The sequence below is a fragment of the Ambystoma mexicanum genome, chromosome 6p, assembly GCF_040938575.1.
Source record: "Ambystoma mexicanum isolate Mex_15411 chromosome 6p, UKY_AmexF1_1, whole genome shotgun sequence".
NCBI classification, from domain to species: Eukaryota; Metazoa; Chordata; class Amphibia; order Caudata; family Ambystomatidae; genus Ambystoma; species Ambystoma mexicanum.
Genome location: NC_090935.1, coordinates 1,521,173,804 through 1,521,201,172, shown reverse-complemented (window position 1 = coordinate 1,521,201,172; position 27,369 = coordinate 1,521,173,804). Strand labels below are relative to the sequence as shown.

Below are 27,369 nucleotides of genomic sequence, written 5' to 3'. Positions count from 1 at the left end.
TGCATGGGTGCCTGACATTGTTTTGGACTTCTTCTCTGTCTACAAAATGCACGTGGGCTTCTCACCTCTTTAGCATTCTCCTTCTCCAAAATGCAGCTGGGGTTGTTAGTGTTTTGGCCCTTTCCTTCGCCTACATTATGCACGTGTGACGCTCCCTGCATGGTATTCCCCCCACCTACGAAATGCACGTGGCTCTTTCCTTGTTTTCATTTTCTCCTCCACTTACAAAATGCACACCCGGTTCTAACTACGTTGGCCTTCTCCCCCACCTGATTCATGTATGCCTAACACTGCCATTGCTGTCTCCTTCATCTAAAAAGTGCAAGTGAGGTTCTCCATACTTGCAAAATTGTTCCCTAATTCTACTTAAGCCCTGTTGCTGATTTATTTCTACTCTAACCTACAGGGTTATGGAATCCTCTTTTGATTGGCAGTATGACAGCGCAAAGCGGCTCCAAGCAACGCCACGTTTGTTTCCTCCACACCTTATAGTCGGGCCAGAATTTTTGTTTTTTAGGATCAAAATGGTGCTCAGTGGTGCATCGTTTCTGGGGGTAACCTTAGACAACTCCCTAAAATTGTCCAACGTTAGTATTGCCACTGGATGGCTAGTATACAACAAGTGTAAATGTTTAATTTTTTTAACTATTGAATTTATAACATTGTAATTCTACAAAGACTAAAATATACATTCTCAAACTGAATAACCAGTTTTATCAGAGTAAAGTCACCCTAAGCGAAATTAAACATTCTTAAGTATTCTTTGGATCACGATTGGCGCGATTTCTCGGCATCTTTGCTAATCTCAGGAATACTACGTTAATTTCAATGTTAACATTGATCTAAGAAAAGGCACAGTGCATCAGGCAAGAATTCCAGTAGAGGCCTATATATGTGGCCAGGCATATTTCCTTAAGTATTACCAGGATGTCTTGAATGTCGTCTTTGCTGCATTTCACGTGGTACATCACCATGTCCTGAGCAATGTCCTTCCGATTCTCCAGCTTATTCATCTTGTCGTAGGTGTCTGTGTTGAGAACAGACCAGCCAAGAAACTGCGTCAGGGACTGCAAAAGGCCAATAACACAACTGTGAATTACACGCGCATCAGGAAACCATCATCACAAACAAAAGTTTAATATGTCTGCATGCAAATCATCCTGCCTTTGAAATTCATCTCATTTTTGGATTAATGTTGTCGAATGTCAGAGCCTTTTCGAGGTTTCCTCCCATACATTTTAATTGGTATTTCAAAAATCGGATCCTTATATAAATTGTGTTATGCTTTTGAAATATGGTTTAAGCCTGGCACATTTAGAGTGTCATGGTACATTGCTAATTCGTGAAGCAAATAAGCACTGGTGTGCACATTAAGGGTGTGATCAACAAAACGGTATTGATAATTCATGTGGAATTATTTTACATTGTTGAACTCTACACCCCGATTCACAGAGAAATCACCAGGAGTATGGCTTAGCATTGGCTTAGCCCTGGCGCTATGGCTAGTCAATTCACAAAAGAAGTCACTCTGAGTACCCCGCACCCCCGACTTACCATGAGTGAGTCGGAGGAAGTCAGTTATTCACAGTAGCGTCTTGCTTGAATCGAATTGCCCTTGCAAAGGCGTACTTCAGGGGTGAGTCAGGTTTACTCCTGTTAACTTCTTTGTGACTCAGACCCCACGTTCTCTACTGATCGAGAAGAGTTCGCAATTTCTTTTGCACTTTTGACATCTGTGCAAGTGGAGAGGTATTGATGTTGTAGTGTTTAGGGAGCCCACAGGAAATTCCGAGAGCTCCCAGAGGATGCGGCACCTACTGGGACCACTAGTGCAGCCTGTGAGTGTAAGGTTCTGTGTTCCTTCCCCTCACCCCCAAGCCTGTTTGGCCTCTCCTGCATGAGAGCTGTGCTAAGCTAAGCAGTTTGAATGGTCTGAAGAAACGAATAATGATTAACACTGCAGAGTGGAGTGTGAGTCATGATGGAATTTACACTGGGAACAAGTCTGGACCCCAGAACCACTAAAACAAGAGCTGTATATAGCTGATCACCACATTTATTTGCCCGCTCCTGGTGCACTTGCCACCCTGATTCCTGCATGGAGTGGCACTGCGACACCCTTTTCACGCAGTCGAGTAGAGCCTCCAGCCATGCCTGTGTGTGTGTGGTGGTGGACAGGGCATGGCATTTATTGCATTGATGTTTTTGGTGATGGCAAGTGAGGAGATCCATGAAGTTCATGGAGCGTTACGGTTGAACGCCTTCGGCCTTTAGCATGGTTTGGGATCAATTCAGCTGTGACCTAAAAGTAGTGCTGGTTGTGATAAAATGTCATGTTTTTCATTTTGTGTCTAACATTTTTCTTTTATTAAAAGCGAACATCAGTCGTTATTTTGTTCATGATATATGAACGCCACATGAGGCCCACTAGAAGGCTACATTTCTTTAGGGAAAGCACTGACTCCCAATTCTGCAAACCTATGCAAGGCAGCCAATGAAGCCGGCCTTTGGTACAGAGGCTGGGCTTGCGCCTTGTGAACCGTTTCGCTTTCATGCACCAGTTCTCCCCAGTCTCACAGACATTTGAGCAGCATTATCATTGCTCAATCTCCCTTACCCCGATCCTTCCTGTGTTATGCAGGAAACACAACTGTATAATTCGAACCTTAGTGTATAATCTGCCAGTGTGCTGCCATTCCCTCAACATATCTCACTGGGCATATGGTTCCTAAGAACTATAACAGGTATGGTTGGGGGCAACAGGGATATGGTGTGCCCCCCCCCTTGCTAGAACATTAAGTGGTCACAAGACGTGCGCTTCAACCTCTGGGTGAAGGCACATGCAATATAAATGAGGAGACTGCTGTTAGGTTGTGTCCTTCACAAGATGACTGTAAGCCAGCTGTAGAAAAGCAAAGCTTCTTTATGGTCAGTTACAGCGCAATATAGCCCCTAAGGCTTCAAAGGACACACGCACGGGTAATGCACATCCACTGGCACGTGGTCTCACCCCAGCAGCCTCTCTTCAACTCTTCAACTCTTCAACTGTCATTCCGATAGCACTCAGCCGGTCATCCCACACTCAAAATCCCACCCGCAGATCATTCATAAGATCACAGTGCACACAGAGATGACAGGGCAGGACGAAAACAACCACAGCACACCCTCCCCCCCTATAGGAATTTAGAAAAGTGAAGCACGTTTAAAAGGAACAAACACAAACAAAAGGAAAACAGTATAAAACAGTACTCAGACAAACAACCCCAACCAACCAATGAAGACACAAAAATCCTCTGCGTGAACCACCTGGTCAGCAACCCACAACCACCAGTGTGCAGAAAACATATCCACTCATGCAGTGGGGTTCCTCAGCTTCACCGGTACTGGGCCACGCGTAACAAAGCATCCAAATAAAAATGACCAAAGTACCACACTTACTGTCAAGGCAACCACCCTTCAGACAGCCAGGGAACCCGCATGTACCAGGAACCTCCTGGGCAACAACGGACCTTGCAAAACAAATCAGTCACCTGTATCGGGTTCGCCAGACCATAAATAAGATTCATACCACTAGCGCGCACTCCCTCAGCTGCAGGACAAATGCAAATGGTGTCCATCAACCCACAAGAACGCACACAGATAGTGGCACATAGGTAGTGCTTAGGCCCCCAAGTAATAGCAACACATAAATGTGGCAAGTAACTAATTACAACAAGTCACACTAACCACTCCCTCTCGGGATCGGTGGTTTGCTACGCCACAAACCCAGTACACTGTGGTCATATCATATAAGCACAATAGTACTGAGCCCTCATTTGCACATAACCCTCAGCTCTAAAAAGAGGCTATGACATGCACAGCCCACCACACACCAGTATCAGAACCCAATTCCAGGCCACACATCACACTTAATACTGTGCCATACTGCATTTTTAAAATATTGTCAGTAAAAATCAGGAGCCAAGCTAGTTGTACTATTGAGCAACCTCCAGAAAGACCCATAATGTCAGAGAAATCTCACGCTTAGAAACTGGTCTCTGGTATTAAGTGCATTATAAAAGAACAATTATAATTATGAAAGTAACAATCGAAGGTCACTGCATTGCAATCATGCTCCGTAATGTACTTAAAGGAGTGTATGGCCTCCCTCACATGATAGTCACGTCAAAATCGCTGTGGAGATATAGCATGGAGATTCATTCCATCCGATTTGCATTCGCTGCATATTAGGACCAGCACATGCACTGCCCGACTATTTGTGAGGATTAGGGAGCATACCCAAAGCAGATGTGGATACGTGATCCGACCTAAAAGAACCAATAATGGCAGCAACCTCCACTGGAGCAGCCATGAAGTGCTGTGGGTAGCGAGTTACGTGCTGTAGGAGGACAGAGTGTGTGAAGCCCACATACTGCATGTAGAACTTTCCACCACCTCACCGGGGGGCCGGAAAAGGGATTCTCTCTGTAAAACACATTGCTGGCACAGAGGGACGTTCTCCAGTCCAACTCCTGTGCATGCACCCACAAACACGTGTCTCCGCTCCAAAACACAGGAGAGCACAACACATAGCTGACTGACGTCATTACTTTACATGCAGTCCTGGTGGGTCATGGAGCTCTGCAGCTGCAGGACCGACACAATGCTGAACCCCCAAAAGCAGCAGTACAACTGGGGCGATAGATTCCCCCTCCCCTTCCTGGATGCAGGCAGAGTGTGGCAGGACCGAATAGGGAGCACATCTCTCTCCTTTACAGTTATGACTCTCAGCCTCATGGTATGGCACTCATTGCTATATTTCACCTGGCGCTACTCTTCCCCTATCGATGTTCCCCAAAGTCCACCCAGCACATTGCAGTCAGATACTGGAAAGAAAGAAGCTCTAACAGCTGCATTGGACGCTAAGTATCTAGTTCAAAATCACAGATGACGGGAAAGAAAGCTTTAGTAAGACAACTTAGTCTTCACAACATCCCCCTGCATCACATGTGCAGACCCTATCCCACTTGACTGGTCTGACCACGCCGCCATCTCACTATCAGTCACCCACTCGACTACAGCGCACACAGATCAGCCTAAAGGCCCCCTCACTGAACGCCGCTAATCAAAACCTTCCAGTCAATGAGCTAGAAGCAAACTTTGCCAATTTACCCACCACAGGGAATGCCTCGGGCCTCCTTGAATTATTCAGCAACTCTGCTATGAAGCTGGTGTACACTCTTGCCCCCCTAAAATCCAGCCGGGCTAAGACCAAACTATCCGCCCCCATGATACGTCCCTGAGCTAGCCTCCAACAAGCGTGCAATCAAAGCCCTAGAGAAATGTATACTTGCTAACATGACACATTCCAATTTGTAGGTGCTTATCCATTCCTTGTTTTTTACTTTGCATTCTGTTACTTGTAGCTCACTTTTCCCATTATAAAACTCGGACACGTCCCAGAATGCAAAGAAAAAACCAGGACTGGATAAGCACTTACAGATTAGAATAGGTCATGTCGACAACTATTTCAAATGGTGGCACAAAAACCATAACTCGGGAGACCTCACCAACCTCAAATCTCTCCACGCAAAGTGCAGGATTTTGATTACTGAGGCCAAAGCTGATTACTACTGCAGCACCATTGCAGCAACCGCTAACAGGAGCAGAGCCCTCTTTGAAGTAGTAAAGCATTGTACCAAACCCCCATCCAACCCAGAGGAACGAGAAACTCAGGAAAAATGTGACTGAATCAACAGATATTTTATTGAAAAAGTAGACAAAATTTGAGAGACCATCAAATCAACCTCTCACAGTATTACCATCCCATGCACCCCAGCATGCACACCTCCTCTCAGCACAGCATGCCCCCAGATCTCCTAAAAATTATTTTCTCCCTCAAACCTACTTCTTACTCTGATGATATAATCCCAGGATCCATCATAAAACAATTGATGGGCCCAGCGCTCAATGCGCTCCTCATCATCAACATCAATGCGTCCCTCACAGGAGGATTATTCCAGGACACCCTCAAAGACTGGTCTCATATGACCTCTTTTGAAAAAACCATCCGTAGATCCAGACGACTTGGCCAACTACTGGCCCATTACGAACATCCCATTTATTGGCAACATCTTGGAAAAAGTAGTAGCGACATAATTACTCACCAGAATCAAACAACTCCACCTGCTAAATGACTTTCAGTCAGGATTCCACCCCAAGTGTAGCATCAAGAAAGCCACTATCCAGGTGGTGAATGATGCCTAACAAATTATGGATAAGGTCAACTCATGCCTCCTCATCCTCCTCGACCTCTCAGCTGCATTCAACACTGTTGACCACCACATCCTCTTCTCCCTTCTTGCTGACAGGATAGGATTCACTAGCACTGTCCTGAATTGGTTTACCTCCTACCTCTCAGGCAGGCACCAGGCTGTCCAGAAGAACTTGTTGCATTCAAACAAATTCCAGGACTTCTGCAGATTCCCCCAGGGCTCCATCCTCTCACCAATCCGTTTTAATCTTTACATGGAGCCTTTGGGCACTCTCTTCAAAGATTCCAATATAACCCTCCACCAATACGTGGATGATACTCAGTTGTACATGAGAGTAAATAGCACACAGGACGTGATTTGTTTCTGCGATTACCTAGCCATCATCCAGTCCTGGATGTCAATTGCCTAGCTCAAACTAAACCTATCCAAGACTGAATTCGTCCTTATCAGTACGCCCGCTAAAAAACAACTTGTCCAAAAATGGCTCAATGATATGCACCTAGAAGGGTTTGATCCACAACTCTCAGACTCAGCAAAATCCTTAGGCTTCACCATTGACAGAAGCCTGTCCTTCCATAAACACTTAACCAAGAAGGCCCAAGTAGCCTGGCTCAGAATCTCTACCTTTCTACCTTTTCAGAGAATCAAAGCCTTCATCCTGCGGCAGGACTTCAAGACCGTAGTGCAGGCCCTTGTGATCTCGTACATCGATGGGGGAAATGCTCTCCTGACAGGGCTCCGAGCTGCTCACTTGGCTCCCCTAAAATCAGTCCACCACGCTACAGCATATCTCATTACGGGAGCACATAAAGTTGATCGAATTACCCCTATCTTACAAAACCTCCTTGGCATCCACTCCAAACCAGGATACTGTTCAAGACTGCAGGTACCATCTACAAAGCAGTCACGAGTAGCACACCAGCATACCTGGCAGCTAAACTCAACATATCTGGTGGCACATGCTCCTTGCACAGCAAATTGACCAACTGGCTTGAATGACAATTCGTCCACAAAGAGAGGACATGCAAACAATCCTTCTCTGGTCATGCACCACATTCTAGATCGCGATCCTGGTGTCGGCTCGGAATGCCCACACAATTCTCCGATTTCGCAAATTTCGCAAAGCATGGCCTTTTCAACAACACCTAACCAAGGACTAGTTCCAGTTGACGCACATACCGATGCACATACCTCACAGTAATGTGCTACTGTTAAAAGATGCCAGCACAAATGCTGGCTACACACCCTCTTTACATCGCTCCACTGCTCTCAAGCTAGGTCTGTGCTTTAAACAATAAAAAATACAAATAAAACAAAATAAATAACAGCAACGATGGTAGCTGCACTGAGATGCCTTGACACAGAACAAAAACACAGAGAGGGGACCTATCTTCTTGAGTGTGTGGCAGTGGATGTCACCTGCATATCCCTCGATCCAGCACACCATCTGACGGCCAGCAGTAATCTATTTGTATTTATTTATTGTACATTTAACCAGCGCCTATGCATCCGGAAGTGTTTCCAGGCACCATCTATGTCATGTTGGGTCCTTCCCACAATGACCAGAAGCCAGTTGTAGAAAAGGAAAGCTTTTTTATTGTCAGTTACAGCATCGGGATAGCAAAACCCTAAAGGTAGTATAGGACACAGACATAGGCAAGGAATATCCCCCTGCATAACCTATCACTCTAGCAGCCTATCTCCAACTGTCACATCACACTCAACAGTCCACCCCTAGGACATTAAAGACATCACCATGCATGGAAGACTAGGCAGGAAGAAGGCACATGATATGATATGAAAGGTTATTTATAACGCGCTTAATATCCAGAGATTTCTAAACGTGGACCCAGGGATTGAACCTGTGTTGCTCTGTGTCGTTTTGCTTCCAAGATGAGCACGTTGCTGCTGAGCTATCCTTCCGAGACCTCACAAAATGGCCCAAGGTACAATATGATCTAAACAGCAAGCATGTCAGAATCCCAACTGAGAACTACCACAAGCAAGAGCAAGGGGTTAAGACTTTCTTTGGAAGGTCAGAAGCCACTGTTCTTGAAATAATAGCTGCAGACCTCAGTCCTGCCAGTTGGCTTTGGCCCACCCAATTTTAACTATATCTGAGTGTTAGGAAGTGAGGCGAGGTTATACTGGTCTGGCCATAATTAAATCTTGTAGTGCACGTGGGAGAGTGCTAAACTGATAACACACCCATACATGCTTAGATAGGCTCTAGAACAGCTGTGTGGTCCTTGGACAGGCAGATCATCTATAAACCTAGGACTAATCTGTCAAAAGCCCTTCCTATGGTCTGGTGTTAAGATGCCACGATTTGAAAACTGTATTAAGAAATTAACTCTGCTCGTGGCACAGTTCATTTTGAGGGATTAATTGAAATCATTTCCTTCTTTAAGGAGAGAGTTCAGACTCCAGAAAATTATATTTTCTTCTACCTGGAACTCCAGAATGTACTGGCATTGGGTTATAATCCATTGACTAAGAAGGAACATCAACAACGAACCAGTCACAGATCTGTTGCTCTCGGTCAGAAAGGGTTCTCACTTTAATCTGTTTCATGCATGCCTTAATGGAGGAGCTGGACATCGCACTTGACCCATCTGAGTGGTTTAAGACACCTAGGGACATCCCCAGGCTGTAACATACATATGTTGCACAAATATCGGAATACTTGCTTTCTAATGCACTTTGACCCCGTGCACAACCGTGGGCTAATGGCTCGTGCTGGAAATGAATGTGAAACCAAGAAGATGTTTTAAAGTCGCCTGCCGTGGTACTGGAACAGAGCTTAGTGGCGATGAAATGATGTATGCAAAAGAAGGAGCTGGGTGGTGGGCACGTGCATTCTCCTTTAATTGAAAGCGATCCTGTTAAACAATCTGGAGGATCCCATGGTGTTGAAAGTGCTGCACACACTCTGGATATAGAAAGCTCTTGCAGCGGGGAAATAATGACTTTGAACAGGAAGAACCCAACATGTCTGATGAGCAGCCCTACAGATAAGGAGTGGATCGGCCACTTTTACTCCCTAAAAATAGGTAAATACTCCCAGAAAATAAAAATAGGGAGAAAGAATACTCCCAACAAAAACTGGAAACAGACATGTAGCACCTGCTGCTTTCCCCCACACAGCTCCATGGATATGTTTGGACAAACAGTGCACATAGTACCACAGGAAGTAAACATGTATCTTTTAATGTGTATCAATAATTAGATGCAAAGGAATAATTATTACAAAAACATTTCTGTTTTCCAGTTAAACATGTTTTACTCGCTTATAAAATACTCCCATTGTGAATTGGACTTACATTTTTACTCCCTAAAAAATATTTTTACTCCATCTTCAAAAATAGAGAGTAAAATACTCCCATTTCAAAATCTTATCTGGAGCGCTGCTAATGGGTGAAGCGAACTAATCAAAATGAGAAAACTAGCAACCATGGAAATGGTGACATTTGCAGGAAGGTATTACTGGACACCTTTCCATTCCTTAGATTATATGTCACAAAATGCTTAGTCACATGAGCATGACGTTATTAAGTCGTTATAACCACGTAGCAATTACGTAATTCTGGAAAATGTGGACCCCACTCCCAAAAAATACAAAAATGATAACAATAGGTTAACCCAGGATGGAGCCTCGAGCAGTTGCTGCCGGCAGATTAAATTCAACATGGAATTAAGCTCAAAAGTGTGGGGGTTACTCGACCTTACACCTCCTGCCCCAAGCAGCACCTCTAGTATTCTGGAGCAGGTTCCTAATCTAAGGCCTAACCAAGAGGAGTGATCTGTCTCTTTGATTTTGTAATCAACACATTTCATCAACAGAACTGGCCTTTGCTTGGAAATAAATCGCCATATATTGATGGCAAAGAGAGTCGAATGGGTAGGGAAGATGCAAAAATCGATACCTGGCGACTGTGTATTAGTAACTTGTTGGCATCCTTCAATAGCTCACAACATCCTAAACAGGATGTTCTACTGGAAGAAGTGCGATACTATCCTGGCATTCCCATTAAGGTATTTTGATCAATCCTTTGAGTCTATGCCTCTGTTAACCCCTTCAACTACAGGCGGCAATGATAACCAAGTACAACTTTGGAACATAGCCCATGGTGGCCCTATCGTTTGACTGCCTGAGAGCACTAGCAAGACGGGGCGTGCAAAGTCTATTAGACAAGGCCATATACAGACAATTGCTACGAAAGGAGTGGGCACCTCATATACTAATTTAACGGGAATCAGAATTCAGATTGACCCCCTGACTAACTAAGAAGAAGTGGATTGACTTCAATCTCCATGTCCACTCTCCAATGATCATAAGATTGGTGCCATGAATTGGCTAGGATTGTCACGCCCCCCCCCCAGCGCCCCAGCAGAGCTGCCTTCCTGTCACCAGCACTCTGTGACCCATACAGTAGGGCTATAGGCCTGAGCAAGGGAGAGACCTTAAATGAAAGCCACAAGAAGTCTCTGATGCTTACAGCCTTGACACTTCATCCCCCTGAGACTCCTTCTACCGGGACCTGCACAAACTATCCTACTATTAACCCCCTACGAGAGACATGCACTTGTTAAGAGTTATAGGTCTTTTCAAACCCCTTAAAAAATATAACATCCTTAGCTCTCATGTCCATGGAGAAGGAAATAGCAACGCTAATCATGGATCAGCTCCCACCCATGGATTTTGGCAAAGATCAGCCCATGGATCATCCGAGTGAGGTTTCTTCCAATGTTTGTTGCAACTGTCTCTCCTGCCTAGATAAGCAGCAGGTAAACTGTTTTCAGTAAATATGGTCAACATCTTTAATGACCACTTGTGGGTTTATAAACCTTTATGCTGCAGCAGATAAAGGTTCTAAATGGCAACCAAGTTGGGGTCTGACAATTAAGCACAATTTGGAAATGACTGTTCTTTCAATAGAAACATCTAAACCCGATCTAATGTGTATAAAATTGTATAACTCCAAAGTACTAATTTTAGTGTTGTTTAATATTTATGTGAGATCAGTGGGTGGCAAAATCAATTTTAGTGTTATAGATGAATTGGGTGGATTTTTAAAAGTTATACTTTTTAAATAGAGAGTGTCTATATATTTTAGCTGGGGCATGAATGTACAATATGAAATCCATGTGTCACCTTATGAGTTATCCGAACTAGATGTCACTGTGTCAAATACTTTTCCTATTTTAAAAAGTGGGCCCACGGACACACACCCAGATGCCAAGAAACTGGGTACCACATTTGCAGAGCTGGGAGTGCAGGTAATGGTGGGTTGCCAGGTGACTGTCAGACCAATCCTACCTTCAGACGAAGCTCAGTTGCACACACAACTTTGATATGTTAATAGATATAGTCCACTCGTCCGCAGCCTCATGTTTAAATGTGATCAGAAGAACAGAAAGTGTTCATGGTCCAGTGATCCTAAGCCTTAATCTGGCCTGCCTCTCTAAGACGGGCATGACGTTAGATAAGGATTCGTACACCCGCCCATGCTTGATCAGGAAACCTGCAAAGTGGGATAAAATGAACATGGAGACTACATCACCTCAGATCACAAAGCTCTGATACCAATCTTGGAATCCCTGCAAATAGATCTGGAGAATAACTCCATTTATATGGAACCCACAAATAACATCGTGTGCAAAGCCATTTCCACGCATACATTATATTATTATAAAGCAAAACAATCGCAAAATAGACCTACTAATATATGGTATGATGGGGAGTGGGGGAAAATGAAAAAAAAAAAAAACGTAACGACACCTTATGGTTAAATAAAACCGATTCCTGTGGAATTATCGGAGGAGATGCGTGCCAAATATAATAAATTAATTAAATTAAAAAAGGTCAGTTAAATAATATCTGGAGGACTCTTATCAAGGCTTCTGTTTCTAACGACAGTTAACTATTTTGGAAAACGACCTCAAGGGGTCTGCGCCCCCCTGGCGATTTGGCATTTATTTCGAGCATACAACACAGGGGACACAGGGGTTGGATAGCGCATTGTTTTAAACTATGTGTGCCCGAAAGTTCTACACCGAACCCTGCACTGCTAACTCACACCTAAACCCCTCCTGCAACTAATCTTCACAGAAAAAGAGGTAAATAAAGCTTTATTATTGTAGTCCAGAGAGAAGGCTCCTTCATTGGACAAGCTGCCAGCTGATATTTTCACACCTGAACCGACAATCTGGTCCCTTATTTTGACCGCATTCTTTAACGTCATGAATATTAAAAGAAGAGGTTCCAGAAAGTTAATGAAGTGCAAACATTATGCTAATATTTAAAAAATGGGACACGGCTTTATGAGGTTGGTGGTAGATGGTAAAAGTGGTGTCAATGGAATTTTTGCCACTTTGACCTTACAGCACTAATTCTGCAAGAGGATTTAGCCCTGGCGGAATTAGCCACAGAAGAATTACCACCAACATATGGCGGAATTAGGACTGGGTCTAATTCGGCCGGCGGAACTACAGCCCAAACCCAAAATAGTATTTAAACCATATTGCAAGTAGAAATACTGCTGCAATACTGCTGAAAATGGGCAGTAATTCTGCCATAAACACAGTGCAGTTACCCCCACGTTTCAGGTGGAGGTAAAGGCAGACAGGTGCCAGAAATGTAGCCAAAGTTAAACCCAATCCACTCAAGAAGGCTACATAAGGCACACGCCTTCTCCAAATAAACTTTCCAACATGCTGCCACTAGTTGCTGCGAACTGGGAGATGCAGCTGCTCATGCTGCACATTTACCTACAGAGGAAGGAAGATCAGCACAGGGAACAGGGTGAAGAGAGGAGGAGAAGAGGAAACGCCTTATAAGGTGAGTGCCCATACCCTGGGTCAGGCCCTCACCCTGGACCTTGACTGACAACCAGCTGGCCATCCTGTACTGACTGAACAGGGAGACCAGAGCCGAGCTGCTCAGCTTAATCCTGGGCGACCTAGAGAGCAGGATACACATAAGAACAGCTATATCCCCCACTGCTGAAGCTTGTGTCCATCCAGCAATTCCTGGCAACTGGTACCTTCCAGAACTCCATAGCCGCATGGCTGCACGGCTTGTTGCAGCCCACATTTTCCAATGTGCGTGTGCAGTTGCTGGAGGCCCTCCTGCACCATGTGTCCCAGTACATATCCTTGCACACCACCCCAGCACGGGAGCATTCAACGAAGGCACTGTTTAATGCAGTAGTGCAGATGCCCAACATCATTGCTGACCTGGACTGTACCCATGTGGCGTTGGCAACCCCCCCCCAAGCACGTGAAGAGGTATACCGCAACAGGAAACAGTATCACTCCCTCAACGTCCAGGTCACCTGAGCTCCTGACCTCTTCATCACGTACTGCTGTTCCCGCTTCCCTGGTCACAATGCCATGGTCCTGCGCAACAGCACACTCCCTGGAGAAGGTACAGAGACCAAGGGACTTGGATATTGGGTGAGTACAAGTGCCATTACACACATTTATCTTGCAGCAGTACAGAAAAGCAATGTGAAGGGGGGTCTATAGCAACAACTGATCATTGCATGTCCTTTTAAGGCACTGTACATGCAGGACCTGCCCTCTCACAGCACAAATGACAACCTACAACCCTCCAGACGTGGACATGATGGACAATGCTGAATGAATTTGTAAATGCACATTGCCCCAACAGGCTACCAACACACACACACACATATGACTACAGGTACTACAATGCAACATTGTACATCCCTATTGATTGAATCACAAGGTACATCACTAAACCATATATATGTAACACTGGCAGTAGTAATGCCATGTGCTCAGGTATTTGACACAATCATGGAATAGACGCAGACAAATAACCAACCATCGGGGCACATGCATGAGAGCAAGGCACAGTCCCAAAACAGGTACCACGGCATCCTGCAATGTCAATCTCATACCCTGAATTTGACAACTGCTGGCTGTGAGCTGGGTGCATGTTGTGCCATGACAATGCAAATACTGAATGATTTCACTTGCAAGTACTGTGATAGTTAGACAGGTTGTGCGAGAATACTTTTAGAATTCATGCACAGAATTACCGTCAACATGCTGTTGTAAAAGTCAACAAGCTCTGTGACTGACAACTTACACTTTTGCTCTTGCAGGTGACTCCGGATACCCCCAGCTACCGTGGCTCATTACACCTGTGCGGGATCCACAGATACCACAGGGGGTAGCCTACAACGAGGCACATGTCTGGAGCAGGCCCTGCATTGAGCGGACCTCCGGCCCCTTGAAGGCTCGTTTTCGGTGCCTTCACTGCAATGGAGGGGCGCTGATGTACAGGCCTGAAAAGGTTGGAAAAATGTGCTTGCCTGTGCCATACTGCACAATACATGCCTCACGCGGAATGTCTCTCTACCCCCTGGTGTGGACATGACACCCGCTGAAGAGGAAAACACACTGCCTGTGGTTGATGCAATGCCAAGCAGTGGGCGGGAAGAGGGCAGGTGTGGACGTATGGTTTGGCAAGAACTCATGGACAATTATTTTTGAGCACATTAATATCCACATGCTATGCACCACTGTAAAGACATGTAAACAAAAAGGAATGACCGAGCATTGCTTCAGGTGAACTAATAATATTTAATGTTGACATGTGCAAACCCCCACCCCACAACTCCCCCTCCCCACAACACCAGGGCTGAAGCTGAAGCACCCGGACTCGTCTTACCGGCTGTCTCAGTCACCCTCTGAGACCTGGCTATGCTGCCCATAAGGCAGGCTGTCCCGCTCAGTTGGGTGGGTGGGTGTGCAGTGCCAGGGGCGTAGGAGACTCATAAAATCTGCGGGGGACAGGGGACACCTTGGGACTTTGCTTTTTTATTTATTTATTGTGTTTTAGTCAAAGAACTTGACTTTTCCCAAAATTAAATTCACAGTACGTATTAAATCACATATATCATCACTGTATAAAACAGGAGAAATGAAGAAAAGAAAACAGAAGAAAATTAAGAAAAAGAAAAGCAGTTCAGAGTACAAAATCCTGCAATTTGGTGTCTCACTTCAGAAGGCTCAGTTTGTGTAAAAATGTTTCCACTTCCCTGGCCACATAGCTTTCATGGCCTGAGCATAGCTCGTCCCAAAAAGATTGGGTGTCCACCCACCATTCCTGACTTGTCCTGTGTTCTGCTCTTTCCTGCACCCCTCCATCCTCTGCACACACTAACCATCCCTATCTTTCATCTGCACTCTGTTCTTGTTCCTATCCCTCCCCTCCCTTGCTCCTCTCTTTTTCTGACCGCTGCACCCTTTCTACCCCTTTTTCACTTTTCAGTCCCACTCTCTGACGGAACTGGGGAGAGCACGCTAAATCCTTGGACATACAGTTAAAACGGGCTTTGCGTGTCGTCTCTTTCTTACACCTATCGATTTCCAGCCTGACTTGGGCATAGCTTTCATTGGAATGGTAGCCTCATGGCGCAGTTAGATTGTTAGGCTACTGGCGATGTCTTCTTGATGGGGAGGGCCTTAATTATGATGAAGAACATTGTGTAGAGAAGGTGAGTTGGGAGCGAAAAACGACCAGTGTGGTGGTACTGTGAGTGTGATTGTATTGAGAAAAGCGTGTGATTACGCAAGCTGCCACATAAAGTCCCTTTCAAGGGGGTAGAGAGGAGCTTAGAGAAATGTGTTGCCTTATTCTATGGGCGAGATGATGAGAGCCTTGCTGTCAGGATCTCCTGTGGGTCTTGCGCAGAGATAACACAAACTCCTACCTCACCATAAGGTCTTGGCACCTGCACTTTAATTATAAACATGTTAGGTGGAAGCAATCTTAGGAATTCACCCAGAATTATGGGGTAGATTGGAAGCCATCATCTGGAGAAGACTTTATACATACCGAATCCAACAAAAATAGATGTAATCCGGAGGGAATTGAGCCTATCATCGCTCCAAGATACTGTTGACTGGAAAAGACTATCCCTTTTCCAAAAAACAACCCTCCCAAACAATCCAAGGGTCTTGAGAATAATAAACTGTGAAATACAGAACGGAGCAGTGCCAAAGTTAGAGACCTGGGTGAGAAACAACAGAAAGATCCTGGAGGAACTTAGCTCAATGCAAGAAGATCTAAGGTCAAACCCGACAAGTGTAAAGAAAAAAATGTTCTTACTCGACTGGATAAAGACCCTAGAAAAAGCGGGAGCCTCGAAACTGGTTAAGGATATGCCACAACCCTCTGTGAAGCTAAATGAAGTGCAACCTTATCTCCTAAAATTCCCAAATATATAATATAGGGAAACTTTTATGAGAATACGATTTAACTTAATTCAAACGAATGAAATCCTGGAAATCATAGGGCAAAGTGACTCAAATATCTTTAGATTTTGTAAAGACTTAGTAACAGTGGAATCAATTAAACATGTGATAATTGGTTGCCCTGCCTTAACTGAATAACGTGAGATCTTCCTCCTTCCTCACACCACTTTTTCGAAACTTTCAAACTATGGAGGACGAACACAGATGGCTTGCTTTGATGAGTGGGCACAAAACATCCTTTTTCAGGAGAATCTATCCACCAGCATGAAGGAGAGCAATGACAGAAGGAAACTAAAATTGGATAGAAGCTAAAGCGTTTTTTTTTTCTTTATACATTGACTTTTCTTTACAACCTACAGCGACGACTGGAAGATTGTGTCTAAGAACAACTGGCTAAAATGAGAAGGAGGGATTTTTGTTGTTGTCTGTTTGTTGTTGTGGACATATGTTTCATTTTGTAAAAATTGCAATTGCAATTAAAAGAGTTAGGGTTACTGGATTGCTATTGCTGAAATAATTGAGGCATAGGAACGCGATGCAGGACAGGAAAGCACCAATATGAAGCGTCAGCAGAATAAGAGTCATCCAAATGGGCTCTGCAAGCAACACCCCTGATTAGGCCTTTCGTGATTCAATGCACCTGCATAGTGGGCTAGAAGCTGAGAAGGGCTGCACTGTTGCAAAAGTAATTGACTTAATGGAAATGCATGAACAACAGAAATTAGATTAAAGTTCACCTGAGTCACCAAGCGACTCACCAAGCAGAAGTTGGTGTAGAAGGGTAACAAACTACTGTTGTGCATTAATGCTGACCCTTATCTGACCACAGAGGGTGAAATAATACCCCGCTCATGAGAGAGAAGGCACGGGTGGTTGCTGCTTATACTGGCCAGGTCACGGCAACTGTCTCCCTTGTTAGTATTAGCACTGTAGTACTACTGATTTTTGCTGGACATAAGTGTAACACTCAAACTGCACAGCATCATGTCCTTTATTGTATCACATTGGGCACGTTATCCATGTATGTAAGTGGAAATTCCAGCCTGAATGCACCGCTTTATTGATAACTTTTGAGTTACTTAAAATGTGTCCCAAAAAGAATAACTGTAGTACCATGACATTTGTTGGGACACAAATGTGTGGTTCAAGAATATTTTTGAAATATATTTGATGTATTCGACACATTGCATGAAGGTAAGTAACTTAAAAGTTATCAACAAAGTGGTGCATTCAACCAGGAATTTCAATTTACATCCTTAACTTTGTGTGATCACTACGTATATTTTACTGTGCATCACCAAAATGCAGAGGTTTTTGTTTTACCCAATTTCACTGCATATATATGCAGAGGAGACCCTGTGCAGCCTTCCCCCCATAACCGCTCTCATTTATTATTAACTTTACCCACGCCCCATATATATATATATATATGCAGTGAAATGGGGCTGTGGAAATTTGGCATTTTGGGATGCGCAGTGATGGGGTGATACCCTTTATGACACACAGTTTGAGTGCAATGTTCTGGTTTAACGTGTGTGCAGCCTATTTTTGGGACAATATTTGCTAGTATTTATTTTTGAGTGTGTGGGGGTTAATACTTGTTGGGTGCACATTATTAGGTTGACATTGTTGGATTGGGAAGAAAGATGCTCTTCCCTGGCGGCGGTGCAGGGGGAGGAGGGTTAGGGTGGTGTTGTGAAGAAGCTTGTATGCCCATGTCTCCATGGATAGATGTAACAGTGGTGGCTGTGCGTCTGGGGGCAAAGACACTGCCCCCTTGTAAAGAGATATACGTTTGGATTCAAATTCAAAACTCACAACGTTCCTAGCAAGAAGTGCAGTAATGCTACAACTAGAGACAGTCAGGGACATGCAGCTAGCAAGATGCAGCTGATTGGCAGGCAGTGCAATGCTTGTGGGGTCGTGTAGGGGCAGGTCCTGCGCAAAAACGTGTTTGTTTTTCTGAACAGTGCCTAAAGGCAAAAATAGCATAGGTTTGTTCTTTGGAGGCCGGCAGGCTATAAAAGGACTGGAATGGCTGCCTCTCAACTTTTGCGCAAACAGCATGGCCCCAGACTAAGCGGTTTTGGGCCTGTGTACCGCCTCGTCCTTGCCAACCCTACTGAATTAGGCAGTAGGCAGGCTACTGCTTTTTAAGCAGTCCTACTGCCTACAGATTTGGGTGACATATTCTACTGCTTTTTACAGTGGCAGGTAATTTATGTGACTTTAAGGCAATTAATCTGTCTGTGCGGTGGGTGGATAAGTGATATATTTGAGCGATGGGCTCAGATCAATCCACTGACCTGACAGCTACATGACTCTGCCCTGCACTCTTGCAGGGACAGACCTTACGTTAACCACCAGTGAAGGCAAGTTGCAGAGCGTACCACCATCACACAGCATCTGCCTATCAGACTGAGGTGGGTATCAGTCTCCATGTTGTTCAGTGTTCCACCTCCACTGCAGTATTAAATATGTACTACCCGGGCTGACCTACCAGTTCTGTGTGATTACCTTCTGTGAAGGTGGGTAATTAAATTTAGTATCAATTTACCATTCGAAATTATACATTGTAAACATTTCAACATATCTCCATGTTGTGCTGTTTGATGGGTTGTGCATTTTAGAATGCTCCAGTGGTGCCAACAATGTATGGTTTGTAATTTTCTGTGATGTCATTGTTATGCTAAGTATTATTTTTGAAACTTGAAAAATCCTACATTTTAGACTTTTTGGTCACAGAATGTTGGCAAGTATGCCGCCTGCCAACGGGGGGCATGCAAGGCAGCATGGGGCGGGCCCATAATGAGGAAGCACTAGCAGCTCCTTCAACATCAACGTGCAGCGCGTGTTAACTGTATAAATATCATATTTCTACAGTTGACACACGCGGCATGTTAAATATGACGGTCGCTCGTTCGTTCCCTCTAATTAAATCCTCCTCCCCCAACACCTGATGCCGGTCTGGCCGGCACTGTACCTCCCAGGGTGTCAGACAGGACATGAGGGTGGAGGGGGGCACTTCACAGCTGTGCACAATCTTTTGCTTAGACCCGCGGCATGTGAACGAGCAGCACAGGCTTGTGTGGTGAGAAACTGTTCCGCACAAACACCCACTCGCTCCCCGCTTGGCGCCATCAGGAGTTTATGTAGCTTTAAAGGTGCTAGACAGGAAAGCCGGGGAAGTGTTCCAATTTATCACATGCAAATTAATGAACAAGTGGGACGAATTAAGGTGCTTGCTGGCTTTTCCTGAATTCTAAACATTGACTAAACAGGCAGAGTGGCACCCCTGCACGAAAACACACCTGCCTGGGCCACTTTGACTTGACTTGCCTTACTTAGTAGGCTGAGTAAGTGTGAGGTCTCTCCTCTAGACTCCAGTCTCCCGGAGGTCGAGTCGGCGGAGTCACACTTCTCTCACGCTGTCAGTAGTCAGGAGCATGCATCGCTGCCTGGCTAATGACTTCTGAAGCTCGCGCAGTATGATGGCCTGGGTACATGATGCTCCATATGCGCAGGCGGCAGGCGCGGGGGAGGGGTAGCTGGAGGGGGAGTAAGACGCGTGAGCGGGCTGTGCAGTAGGCACCAGAGTTAAGTATCATGTTTGTTTACCATTACCATTACCTGGGCCGCGGCGCTGCTGCTGACTGTCGGAACTCAGTGGCATAACACAAAATGTTGGGGCTGCCCTGCGAGCCATGCTGAGGGGGCCCCCGCTCTCGGCAACAAATCACAGGTCGTGCCACACTCGGTGCCGACCTAGATTATCACATTTGCACAATACGCACAAACGTGCTGCTGAAGGGGTATGCTGCACACTGTACTAGGAGAAATATATAAATATGTGTTTTAATGCAATATACAGCACACTTTCTGAGAAAAATTGACAAAAAAAGTCAGAGTGTTTGCACTTGGTTTGTTGGGTAATACCAATCCAATACATGCAAGTCACCCGCAGTGCACAGCAACATTAATGCTTTGCTTTTAAAAATTCCATTCCACATTCAAAACATGTCCCACTGGCTGCACAATGTAGACCAGCATAGACACATAATAACATTACAGTAAAGCATGTCAGGCCACATTTAGACAAACCTAGACTGCACCAATATGCCAGTCGAAGCAATAACACTCATCAAGAAGAGAGCACACATTCAAGCCTTGTGTCTCTGCGGCCTCTAACAACACAGCCGAACTCTTTAAAATCTGCAAGGAACTGGTCAATCCGGTTGTGGTCTCCACCCCTCCTGTTCCCTTCCAGGCCCTCTGTATGGCTCTGGCCTCTCACGTCTCATCTAAAACTCAGTCCTCCATCTACTCTTTCTCTCCTTCTTCCTCTCTCTGCCCCCCTTTGGCCATCTCTACCTCTCCTCCACCTGTCACCTCTTTCTCTCTGACAACATCTGACAAGGTTTCTAGAATTCTCAAGCTTAGTCTGCGCCAAATCTAGACAGAAATGTGATTGTTAGCATATGCCACACTTAGATGGAATTCTCAAGCTTAGCCCGCGTTGCATCTAGATAGAAATATGATTGCTAGCAAATACCACACCTAGATGGAATTTCAGAAATTTGATTGTTAGCATATGTGATTCTTAGCATGCACCACAATTAGAATTATGAACCTAGCTTGCGCAGCATCTAGATAGAAATGTGACTGTTAGCATGTACCGGACCTAGATAGAATCCCACAATTGCAAGGACAGCAATGCCAACTAACCAACCAACTAACAATTCCATCCCTCTGCATACAACTCTCAAACTATAACCAAACACAACCACAAGCCTTAAACGCAGCAATCCGCACAAACTTCACAACAATGCAACAACAAAACAAACCACACATAGACTTGCACAACAGCACACGACGACTACGGACCACAAAACACCCCAAGCACAGCCGACGGACCCACCGGGCTGAGGCTGCCAACAGCACATCACTGCTCTCTTGCACTTTTCCAACTTATTCCCACTAAACCACCCCCCTTCTCCTCCCCTTTTTCAGAGCCGCCAGAGCGCCAGGGGACCACTTCAGTGGTGATAGTGCACAGTACAAATGTCCTTTAACATTAACATTAACATTAACATTAACATTAACATTAACATTAACAAGTCCGATCTATGAAAGTGTCGTCCAAACAGGTGCTCCCCTGCTCCTCTAGAACCATCAAGGACCATATTGACACCCTTGCTCCAGCCTTGGCCAATTTCTGAAATCACTCTTTCGCCACTGGAACGTTCCCCTCCCCCATTAAGCACTCCCTTATGCACCCACTCCTCAGGAAGCCGTCTGCCGATCCTACCTGCCCGGCAAACTATTGCCCAATCTCCATCACCCCTTTCCTGGGCAAACTCTTGGAAAAGCTGGCCATCTCCCAGCTTACTCTCCATACTGAATCTGTTGGTTGTCTCCATGACCATCAGCCTGGCTTTAGAGCTGCCAGAGGCATGGAAACTGCTCTGCTGAACACCTGTGAAGATTTGCTCTCTAACCCTGATTCCAGCATTCCTTCTGTCCTAATCCTCCTTGATCTTTCCTCTACTTTCGACACAGTCAACCACGCCATCCTGATCAATCAACTACGTGAGAAACTGGCCATCCAGCGTGAGGAGCTGAGGTGAAATTAGGCTGGTTACACTGGCAGTGAGCCTTGGTTCTGAGTCTGAGCCAGAACACAATCAGGCAGGTCGCCAGCGGAGAAATCGATTTCCACAGTAAATCACTCAGCGAATAAAGGTGCAGGGATGCCAGCAGGGGTAGGAGTGAGCGGAAGAGGACAGTGGAAATGAAAAAAGGTTTAGTGAGGGGGGAATATATATAGGAAGGGAAAATAGGCAGGGTATTAGGAGGGGGAATGGAGTTTCTTCTGACCACCAACACCACCACTCAGTCCTAAATCAAACTCAGCCAACAAGTGGCCACTAGTCCCCCTCACCTCTCCACTTTGCCCAACAGCACACCTCACCGACTCCCCACCCACTCGGGTGGATATGGATGCCTGCTGCGCTCGCCTGTGTCCCTGCTTCAGGGACAATTTCTAGGTAATTGTGGCATAGCTCTTCTTGTTAGAGAGTGTCAGGGTTAAAGTGTGGTTGTTCTGCATCAGTTGGTCTGTGGATCCAAAAGTAGCTCCTGGTTGCTGTTGGAGTCAAGCTAACCAGGTTCTTCTAGGCTACAAGTAGGAGCTAAATAGCTCCCAGCTCCCCTCAATTTTGAACCCTACAAGATAATTTACCATATGTTACTTTACCTCCAACTTCGATACTTAGCCACTGGGATATTTGGCCACTCGAATACTTCGTCATTTTGATAATTTTCCACTGTGAAATTGTGCAACTAAGAAAATCTACCGTTTGTTAATTTACCACTGGGATACTTCAAACTTTGATACTTTCCTGCTCGGCTATCTGGCAAATGGAATAATTTGCCATTTTGATAATTCGCCACTTTGATAATTTACCACTTTGATTATTTGCCACTACGATAAATCACCAATTTGATAACTTTTATAGTTGTACCTTTGAGACACCCCCCAACTCCAGTACTAACTCCCTGGATTCCACTATTGACAGAACAACTCTGCGATAAATGCCCCCTGTCACTTCCCCTGTGATATTAACCCACTGTTGAGAAGGCAAAGCGCCACACAAACTGCTACAACGAGCAAACTAAACCTGATTACACCCACCAATGTAACATACAATGTCCCCAGTAACCAACTTAATAATAAGGCACTCAGAAGAAACGCAAAGGGCACCCTACACCCTACAACATACAGGCAGCCTGCTCAGATCACATCTCCTCATCAGCCAATCACAAGAACCAGGCAAAAGTGCCTCACTCATGGAAAAACCGCTGGACAAGGACTACATGTAAAGGTGCAAAGACCAGCAATTAAAGCCAAAGAATGCAATAAACTACTTCATGCAACTTCAACACTCTAGGAAATCTCATGCAAAACCTCCCCAAAGAACAGAGCCCTTATCCACCTACATAGCCAGACAACCGGCCAACCTGAGGAGTCACAATCACAATGGGAGAGAAGAAGAAACCTACACCAATATACTTGGAAATTCCCAAAGGACAAGGAGAGAAGCGACCCACCTGAACACACCTTTTATCGTTAAGAATTGGCAACACCCATGGCAGGATATGTAAATGTTGAAACAAGGCTCAATTGGTAATCAAAACTGTAATGTTTGTTGAATATGTTTGGTCACTGTAACTGAGATGCGAATCAATTAATAAAGAAATGTTATTAAAAAAAAAAGAATGGCAACACAACAGAATTCTAACTCTAACGAGAGTGACATTGACCCTACATGCAACCTACTCAACTCTTTAATGATGAACAAGAAACAACAAATGACACCCAATCAACCATCAAATCAAAGTCCATCAATGGATCAAATGACAAGAAGAGCCAAAGGGCAATCACCCACTGATGCAATCCATAATGAATAAACAGAACCCAGAAAACAAGAAGATTCACTACAATCTTATCGGCACCCGATCAATGTCAAAACTTACCACAGAGATACAAAAGCTCCTCAGCGAAGGGGGAACTGATATACTTTTCCTCACAGAAACCCGGGTAATGGATGACTTTAAGTCAATGCAAATCCCTCCCTAGCAACGTCAAAATCAGGTAAGCCAACCCAGATGGAAAAAGAGGAGGAGGCCTGGCCATAGCTTATGAAGAATGCCTTAGAATCATGACGGCACTACTTCTAAACATCACAGACCACGAAAAACTCTTCCTTCAGATAGAACTGGACCATCAAACAATCTATGCTTCCTACTCATTTCAAACTGCCCACATACAACCCAAACTTCACAGAGAAAGATGCAGACAGAATAACCAGGATCGTAATAGAGTGCGAGCACCCGATCGAATTTAACATTTGGTTTGAAAAGGAGATTCACAACTCTACTAAATCACTAACCTCCCACCTAGCCAGCACGCACTTACAAGAAATGGTAAAGGGGCAACCCATGCTGCCGGACACACATTGAATGCAATTTTCTGCAAAGGAAGTCTAACTACAACTGCTCTCCCAGTTTGCATACTGTGGAGTGACCCACGTAGGATTCCTGTTTTGATTTAACTCCAGTGCGAGCACATAATGCTGACACAAATGTAGATCGAATGGAGAAAAGAAAATAGAAATCCCTCAACAATGTGTAATTCAGAACCATATTGGAATCCACAAAACAACACAACCAACTCTCTCTTGAATACACTCCCACCAGAAGAAATAATGGGGACATTCCAACAATAGATCACAGAAGTCATATACTCCGTAGCACCAGAAATCTTTGCCCTCCTCACAAAGAAATGTGTCGCAGCATGGTTTAACCCACATCCTCAAGCTTTAAAGACAACAAACCAAAAATTAGAACACGCATGGAGGAAACATTATACAAATCAAGACATAATCACATACCAAAAATAGATACACATCCTAAAAGCAAATAAATATAGTATGACTAACGAATCTCAAAAGCAAATACTACACGGTAAGATATGTTCATTATCATTAACGAGATAAGAAACCCAACAACATGCAATAACGTCCCCACTCTCTCGCAGAAACTCTGATGACCTTGCAAACCACTTTAAAAACAAAGTCATAAACATCCAGAAAGTCACTAGTGTTATGCCCATGTATCATAAGCAATGTCATCACCACTGATGCATCCCCAGAAGCAACCCCAATGCTGACCTGGCTTGCAGCGATCGCCACATAGCAACAATTTTGGCTGACCAGCAGACCCTTGCTCACCAGACATCTATAAGGCCATCCTCAGCAAAGGAACACCAGTACAATACTTCTTCATGCTCATGAACTACTCAGAATAAACAGGAATCATCCCTAGAAACTTCAAATCCGCCTGGATTAAACCCCCTTCTCAAAGTTCCAACAGGAAGCACACACATCCCCACTACTGGCCACTACCATACATCCCTCACCCTGCCAAACTCCTAGAAATGTATGTATTTGGACAAATTATAATACACATGGAAACCAACCATCTACTAGACCAGGCACAAATCAGTTTTTGACCTATAAGAGGGAAAGAATTCAGCACTACTCTGGAGTCAAGGACGACATAAAAAAGAACTCAGGTTCCAACACCTCCTCCACACTAATACTATTAGACCTTTCACTGACTTTGGAAAGGGGTAAGCAACATCAAGCTACAATGTATGAAATCCTTCCTCACAGAAAGAATGTAAAACAACACCTGTCTACCCCCTTTCAGCTCAGTCTAACACATATTCACATACAGTGTTCCACAAGGCTCATCCCTCTTACTGCTAGTCTCCAATATCTGCATGATTCTTCTCATGAAACTCAACAAACAACACTGCCTTACATGCCACAACTGACACTCAAATCATCCACAAAAACACCTCCAGCAAGCATATTTGACCAAACCCTCATCAATTGACTCTGACAAATCAATGCATGGACAACATCCTTGAACTCTACTGGATATGACTGAAATCATGATCACACCCAACAACTCATTCATACCTTAACCTATGGAAATGAGAACCAAACGAGAATCCTCCAAAGTTCTTAAAACAACTGTGAATCCTGATGGACAATGAGCTAACACTGGAACTTCAAGTAAATGGAGTAGTGAAGAAATGCTTTTAACACCTACAATGTATCAGACAGATATTACCCTTTCTCACTTTTCCATCGTGAGCACTCACCATTATTTCAGTTGTCATGTCAAGAATAGACTATGCCAACAACATATATCTTGGCATGCCTGAATATCTCACCAAAATACTACAATGAATCCAGAACGCAGCAGCAAGAATCCCACTAAGGCTCAACAAGAGAGAACACATCACCAGCACTAAGATTGCTATACTGGCTTCCAGTCACAAAAAGGACCTATTTTAAAACACTTTGCATTCTCCACAGAGCAATTTATGGCCAGGGAGCAGATTTCCTGCAATAATTAACCTCCAGCTACAGACCTAACATAATCCTGAGGTGTAGCAATGATATACCCTTGGAACCCAAAGTTTATTCTAAAATGAAACATGGGGGATCAGCAGTGCCAAACATCTGAATGAAACTCTGAAAAGCCTCCTCCAGGGAATATGCACAGTAGAAGAGCATCTGGCCTTCAGGAAAGCAGTAAAAACATAGCTGTGCAATTTGTCGAGCTAACTCAAAAGCCACAGGCCATTGTCAAAGAGAGACCAAACACAGCTGACCATGGCAAACTGGGTTTCACTTATCCAACAAGCTACCTGAACGACAGCGATTAAACCCAATGCCATGAGGACTGTTCTCTCTTCCCCCACTAACCCATACTAAAACCCTCAATACTCCTGAAAACATACCACATGCGAATCAACTATGCCACACACACACAGCACCATGCACGCCCACCAGCCCAGACCACCTAGAAGAAAACCCACAGTGACCGTTTTTCCAAACTGAAACTACCAACAGCATTGTGAAAACACTTTCCCTCGGTATACACCCATTACATCGCAGACCATTCTGTGTATCCCATTTCATAGAATTGTTTTAAAAACTTTTCACCACAAGTGTAGATGGGGGGTTGATTTTGGGTTTTAATTAAGGTGGGAGCATGGGGGGATTGCGGGGGTCTCCCACACATCTATTTTCAATGAAACGTGTTTAAAATAAATTAATGAAATGGTATTCGAAGCAATATTTTCGATCAAATCACCTTTCCTCCTCCTCCCACTAACAACCTAACTCCTCTCCTTTTATCAGATCTGCAGAGCGCCATGGCAGTGGTGCATGGTATAAATCCC

The 27,369-nt window shown here is 44.5% G+C and overlaps 1 protein-coding gene across 2 annotated transcripts in view; it reads right to left on the bottom strand.

Annotated features, from left to right (window-relative positions):
- The window catches only part of PDE6B (phosphodiesterase 6B), a 653,633-nt gene that overhangs the window by 384,263 nt on the left and 242,001 nt on the right, over positions 1–27,369 (bottom strand). For both annotated transcript variants that reach the window (XM_069626382.1, XM_069626383.1), the window contains one exon: positions 924–1,067. In XM_069626382.1, coding sequence (XP_069482483.1) covers positions 924–1,067 — 144 coding nt within the window. The remainder of the gene's footprint in view (positions 1–923; positions 1,068–27,369) is intronic.